Raw genomic sequence first — 7,504 nt, 5'->3', positions numbered from 1 at the left:
TATATTATGAAAAAACAAGATCAATATTATCAAAAAATGCAGGTTTTGAGTAAATATTTTTTTTCCGCAATTTTTTATTTGCTTTTGGTTTTTATTAATGTCTTCAGTTGATTGCGTGTTTTTCAGTTATCTCTGTTACACGCTATAATGCGTTCAAAATGATCATAAATTAATAATTTTAACGGCGAGTGAGAGATATCACAACGGATAGTAGGTAGTATTATCATTGTATAGTAATATTTATTTAAATTTAAAACTAGTTTTTTGTTCAAAAAAAAAACACGTCTAGGCGTATGCATTGGTAATGGTAAGTATGCATCATACTATAATCAATCATTTATGCATGACAATAACTCTGGAAGCCTCGATGTTTTCAATACCTACTCACAAAATATTATATCAAGTGTGCAAATGCCAAAAAATGAAAAGGTTGCCTGGAAAATGCGTTTGAGCACGTGTGGCACAAGGGAGCAATTACCTCTTGGTGTAGTGTTTGAAGGAATAAAACGATACTTTTGGCCCTTTCGACATTAGAATACTTGATGTGAGGCGACGGAAAAAATGAAAAGTTTATGAGTGCCACTATACATATACATGTTCCATATCTGTGTCAGTTTTTGTAAAAATATTTAATTTCTGCATCCACTATAACTACATAATACGCTTGTACATTTAAATAATATGTATAGATTGACTACTGAATATTTAAAAAATATTATTTGAAAATTAATTACTCTTATATTACAATTAAACACATTGATAACAATATTTCATATTTTCCAAAGTTTAAAACACAAAAGCTACAAATGAAAGTTTAAGTTGAATTTAAAGATTCAACTGTTGAATCGAAACCACACTGTTGAGTCACGCAGAAAATAATCGTGTCATTAATGTATGGTTCTGATTAAAATGGTGAGGGTAACACAATTATTATACATCTAAAATGTTTCAGATAGATATTTATTTTAGTTACCTATCTAGACAATTTTCAACGCTGCCTATAGAATCATAGCATTAAAATTAAAAATGTTTTTAATTTTTCATTATTTTCCTTTTGTGTTGATATATAACCCTAAGTCCCTTAGGATATCAAAACATCAATACAAATGGAACGTTATAATTTTAACAGGAAATGATTACTGCTCTTTAAGTTTAAAATTTATTGGAATTTTGTAATAAAATAAAAATTTTAGATAGTATATTATTATTCACTGACGAATTATAAACAAATAATAAATAGGGTGAATAGAAAAATATAGTATAACAAAAAAATAATAATAATATAGTTGTGTATATTTAATTAGGCATCATTTAATACCTCTTACCGTATTATGTAATATATAAATATATATATCTATATAATATACACAATATGATAAAATATGGAAAATATAAAATAAAAAATATGTTTACTTAAAGGTAAAGGCGCGTAAAAAGTTGTTAAATAGGTAATATTATTATTTTTTATATTATATAATATTAGTTTAATATTTATAGCTCATATGAAAATAATACATAAAATATGCAAACGTTTATTGTATATACAAAAAAAATATAATATATAATAATAAGATATAGTTAAAAATGTTTAATATAGGAAATTAGGTATAATATGTGTTGTTCTGCGTATATAATATTATCATCAAGATTAGTCTTGTTAATCGATTCACTTAATATAATACACAATAATATTTATTGTATGTATATATGTATACAACTATATAATATACACGATGGTCATTTGAACTAAAACAATACTAAATATTATTATAATATAACTTTCGGCACTGTTGCGTTGGCAATAATATTATTTTAACCAACATTAGAACGACGACAATCGAATCGGGCGTATAAAAATATACTAACAACATACCGAACTATTTGAAAGGCCGATGAGAAAATGTTTATATAAACTGAGGAAAAGCAAACATCAAAACCGCGTCTAACATATGACTATTGCTGTTCACATACAATTTTAAGGCGGTGGTAGGCAATTCGTGATTAAAATTTAAAAAGAATAATATTAGATTGTATTAGTGTTGTAACGACACTCGAGTATAATGTATACACTGTACATATAAATATATTATATATTATTGTCTATGATAATAATAACTTAATAATTATATAAACTATGATAAAATATAATATCACCTACAGGCCTCATTCATCATTTTTAGCGTTTAACCGGAGCAAACGGGGAAATATTTTATATTTCTGGTGAGAGTAATTAATGTATAATTAGTAGGGAAGGGTCGAGGGTAAAACAATACATAGATAGGTATTAGGTACTAAGTAGTTAGTAATCTAAAAATAGTTAATATATGTAGGTAGAGCCGAAAATCAAACCCACTTTTAGATCGATAAGTACGATAACAACGTACTTACAGAAAATAAAATAAAAATGTAACATGTAACAGTGTAACACATATAAATATTATATAGGTACGAATCGTTCCTATATATATCCGTTGATAAATCGAATAGATACGAATCAACAAAATACAAAGAGGTACGAGACGATTTAAGAAAGATTTTTTCAAATAAAATTTGTGTAATAAAAACAATAAAATAGTAATGATTTTTTAGCGAACTGCATTCGAGAACGTAGCTGCACGATAAAACAGGACGCGTTGTCGTCATTCGAAGTACGAAGGTTTGACGGATCGTGGGTCGTTGTGGAACCGTCGGTAGAACGTCTGTACATACGTGAATACGCACTTCCAGTCGGGTTTCCGCATGACGACCATGTCTTCGACGTCCAACAGTGGCGCGATACCTGCTTCGTCCCTGAAAAGCAAACAATTTTTAAAAATACTGTCCGACAAACGATATGGATATAATGTAACATGTACGGAGGTTTATATATAATTATATTGTCTAAACCGCTCACATAATTCAATATTTGTATTCGATGTCTTATGCAACGAAAAGGTTTTCGATAGTTTTTTCAAATGCTCGTGGGAAAACTATATATACATATAGTTTCAGTGAAACTTTATCATTCCAGCCGATATAGGTATTTATTATACGTATACCTTTTTATATTAGGTTTAGCCGTTTAGGTATTTAACTAGAGCTAATCGAAATTGTTGGAATATTTTATCTTCAAATAACGTTTACAGAAAATAAAATGTATTATTGCAAAAGTAAAATCAATATAGGTATACGTTATATAAAAACACAATTATAGCGTGCACATTTTTTAGTTACAACACTATAACTTATTTAATATGTTTTTAAATTAGCAAAAAAAATAATGCTACTTACTCAGCTACTTTGAATGCAATTTCGAAGTTTTCTCTTCGCTTTTCGGGTGTTAGTTTATCGTAGTCGAATGCTTCCGGGTAAAAATGATGGATGAGGGCACAGAACGCAAGACCATCACTCCAACACGTCGAGAAATTAGTTACTTGGAGGTTCTATACGTCATGAAACACAGAATAATATATTAATATACAATCGCGTCAGACCCAACACAATTAATTTCAATATTGGTTGGAAAACGCGAACTAAATCGTACTAAATATCAAACGTGAAGCTTAAATATAATGATTAAACTGATTATATACTGTACATTTTGTTAAGTTGTATGACATCCCAAACAGCGCGGTTAATAAAATAAATAAAATATTAATAAATACATAATTGAATAAAATTAAAAAAAAAAAAACGATTAATTTTTACATGCACCGTAGTTATTCATTTAAATAATAAAATGTATAATATTTATCATTTATCCAACATATTAATAATTTATAATAAATAAGCCATATGCGTTGTTAGGTTTAGGATATTATGCAATATTATATATAATACGAACATATATATTATATACTAATTATTACTACTGCTGTACTATTCATTACTTTCTGTTAGGAAACAGATCTTTGATATTATAATTCATAATATATTATGCATAGGTTTGTGTACATATACAAAATATACACCGTCGTAACGTCATATGTTTTATACTATATTATTATAATATATAGGATGTGTATTATACATATAGTAATATAGTATATATAGTAGGCATATGTGGCCAAACTTTATAAAACGAAAACAACAAAAATGTATACCTTATATTCCTTCGTCTGAGCTTTAACCCAGTTGAGTAGGCGATCTTTGATTGACGAAGCGCTCCGCGCCAGGGCGGGATCGGTGAATTTATAGCAAGGACGCGTTTGTGAGCTATAAGCAAAACGCCCCGAATATGTTACCATTATATTATTATATGTTACTATAGAAATTTCATTCAAGCATGACATGCCGAAGTTAACATAAAAAAATGTATATATTCTATAAACAATTATGTATAAAATAGTCTTTATGACAAAAATCAACTATCTTTTTTTTTTTTATAATTTAAGAAAAAAAGTATTATCGTTTCGAGATTATTATTATTTTTTATTATTATAAAATGCGTAGCTTTAATTAAATACGTTACCTACATAAAAGTATGGAATACAAAACCCCATACAATCAACTATCGAGTATTAAAATACTGCATATCGTTTAAGTACGACTTTTAATAAACATTTAATTGTATCTCATACATATTACATATAGTAATATTTTTATAATTTTATTTTTATATTTAAAAATAATATTATAAGATATTGATTTTTAGATTAGAGGTTTACCAATTTCCCACATGAAATTAAAATTTTTACCCAACAACCAGAACCAAATTAGAGTTAAAGTCATCAAGAACATGTAATATTATTATTATAAAGCTATAGAAAGTATATCGATATTTATATCAGTCTTTCTGAATATATAATTTAATCAATCGAGTTACGTCGTTAAGTTTAATGTTAGTATTTGAAATAATAATAATCCGATAGATGGGTTTTGAAGAGTTTTTATACAATTAATCTTAATTTCTTAAATCTGCCGTTTAAACTAAAATTATACTTACTTTGGAGCCGAGTTCTGGCGTTCGAGTTGCTGGAACTTGGCAAACGGTGAAGAACTAACGCTATTTGCTGTAAACATAGTAATTTTAAATTATTAGATACACATTTCGAATGAGATGTATAAAATAACAATAAAAACAAAAACAATTTACCTTTAGTCAGACGGTTACTAGAAGTTGTTGTCCTAGTATGCACTAAAAACCAAAAGCACTATAAATACTAACGTTCAAGAAAATAATTAAATTGATTGTTACCTTCAGTTTTTACATACGATCCATTTTCGGTTTTGCTGGACACACTCGTCGTTTTCGACTCGGTAACTTCTAAAACAAAATTAAACGAAAAATTGTAGTAAAGTAATTAATTAAAATTTAACAATGCACACAAATGCTATAAACAATATAGTACAATGCTGCGAACTATGCATACGTATACACGTGTATATATTATGCATTATCGGATATTATTAAAATATATAAAAATAATAACACAATAACAATGAAAAATAAATCATCAAACGTTTTGATCGGGCGAGTTTAAGAAATTATAATTAGTATACCTACATGTTTAACAGTTCAATTTCGTTTTAATATAAAACATATTATTATAAAAACAAGAAAAAAAAACATGCGGCAGTAGTGCTAGCAAAAAGCTGCAGTCGCGTCGTTTAACTGCAATCGCGGCTTAATATACACACTATAGGGGACAATCGAGCGAGCGGATTTAACAACGCATGTACATACAAACACAGGCTATGACGGTATACATAAAACGGTAAAATAATAGATCATAATAATAATATTAATATTATTTAAAACGCACAAAACAGCAATCACTACCTATATATTATACTATTGTATATTGTTAAGGGGTTAACGTGCTAATATATTTTTTATTATTTTACTGTTTGAAAAACACACACACGGAAAACGACTACACAACCACAAGAACGTACTTATTGGTGTTCAACGCAGTGCGCACATAGACACGAAGAATAGCTACAGATGAATAGACACTCTTCGATTTAATGTTATCCACTCGCTCCTCGGATATCCTCAAAATGCAGTACAAATGTGTGTGTGTGTGTGTGTGTGTATGTGTATAATATATATTAAAGAAATACATGTTAAACGATATACGCGATTAGGAAACATAGTTTAGAATATTAAATACATATAACGTAATAACGTAGTATTATTGTTGTGACTAGAAAAAAATGCGCAAACATAAATATTATACAGTGCACGCGTCATGCCGTATAAAATAATAATAATTATCGTATACAATATTATATATATATATATGTAGAATAAGAGTAAAAACGAAATGCAAAATATATCACGAAAAAAAAAAAAACTAAAATGTCAAAAAAGACACATCATAATATTATATAATAATATAAAATATACGGTGGAGAGGGCGTTTGTCGGTGTAAGGGGGTTGGGGTGGGCAGACTGGTGATGTTGTGATGACGGAGAGACGATCGCATATATTATACGGAGACGCCGGGCCAGGGGGCTATTTGGACGGTCTGGTGGCCTCTTTGAAGAGGCTTTCGAACGTGTCGTCCACTTTGTCGATGTCGTCGTTGAGCTTTACGAGTTTCGGGGACGCGCGCCTGCTGCAGGCGGACGCCGACTCGGTGCCGGCGTGCAAGTATTGCCGGACGATGTCCTGCTTTTGGGCGATCTCCCGTTTGCAGTGCATGTAACCCTCGTACGGGGCGGACGCGTGCCTGAGCGGCGCGGCCGCGGGTATGTGCGGTAGCGGCGACCGGGCGGCCGCCCTGCTCTGGCCCACGATCATCTGGTGCCAGGACTCGGACTTTTGCAGGACGGACGGCATGCGCACCGGCGACGTGGTGGGCGACCGCTGCTGCGTCACCACCCGCGGGTTCCTGGTCGGCGGTTTGGGCGCAGCGCCTGCGCCGGACGACGACGGCAGACGATTGTTGTTGTGATGCGCCGAAATCGCTTTAACCGACGACGCCGGCGGTTGACGGACCGGCGCCGGTATCGTTTTCAACGACGGTGACGGGCCGCCGCCGACGCGTTCGGTCCGCTGCTTGCTCTTGACTATAGTGGCCGTCTGAGGGCTGCCCATGACCCGGCTGACCACGGTGGCCGGCTGCGGCGCGCATTCGTAGTGCTGCGGGGTGGGAGGACTGGCCGGGTCGTCGGACGCGTCCGAATACACGAACGGCCTGTGGGCCGTGGTCACCGAACTGTTGTACAGCGGCAGATGTTTCGGGTAAGCGACCGTTCGGGGCGGCTCCAATAACGACGTCTCTAGCCTCGGGACCGGCTTCACTGGCGCGAACTGCTGTGGTTGTTGTTGCTTGAGTTGTTGCTGCTGAACCGGCTTGAACGCGGACCGGGCGCCGTGCGAAAAACCGCGGTTCTCTCCCGACCACTGGCCGGTGGGAGCGGCGGAGGCGGCGGCGGCGTTGGGTTTGAACGATGGAAACTTCTTCGATCGGTAATAAGCGATGCTGTCGTCCGACGGGCATTTGCAAATGTCGTGCCAAAAGGTTTTCGCCACGTTCCTGTTGGGCGACACGGCGGCCGACGCGGTGGTCGCCG

At 33.4% G+C, this 7,504-nt stretch overlaps 1 protein-coding gene across 4 annotated transcripts in view; it reads right to left on the bottom strand.

Annotated features, from left to right (window-relative positions):
* Positions 1–1,516: 1,516 nt before the first annotated feature.
* LOC132919924 (serine-rich adhesin for platelets-like) overlaps positions 1,517–7,504 on the bottom strand; it is a 46,553-nt gene continuing 40,565 nt past the window's right edge. For 3 of the 4 annotated variants that reach the window (XM_060981865.1, XM_060981867.1, XM_060981866.1), the window contains 6 exons: positions 5,177–5,245; positions 5,075–5,116; positions 4,925–4,991; positions 4,083–4,194; positions 3,271–3,422; positions 1,517–2,790 (listed from right to left, as the gene is read on the bottom strand). In XM_060981865.1, coding sequence (XP_060837848.1) covers positions 2,640–2,790; positions 3,271–3,422; positions 4,083–4,194; positions 4,925–4,991; positions 5,075–5,116; positions 5,177–5,245 — 593 coding nt within the window. In that variant the 3' untranslated portion in view covers positions 1,517–2,639. Of the gene's footprint in view, positions 2,791–3,270; positions 3,423–4,082; positions 4,195–4,924; positions 4,992–5,074; positions 5,117–5,176; positions 5,246–7,504 lie in introns of those variants that run through there. The other variant, XM_060981868.1, reaches the window with a different exon arrangement.

The sequence above is a fragment of the Rhopalosiphum padi genome, chromosome 2, assembly GCF_020882245.1.
Source record: "Rhopalosiphum padi isolate XX-2018 chromosome 2, ASM2088224v1, whole genome shotgun sequence".
Classification (NCBI taxonomy): Eukaryota; Metazoa; Arthropoda; class Insecta; order Hemiptera; family Aphididae; genus Rhopalosiphum; species Rhopalosiphum padi.
The sequence above is the reverse complement of the archived record's forward strand: the minus strand, read 5'-3'. Positions and strand labels throughout refer to the sequence as shown.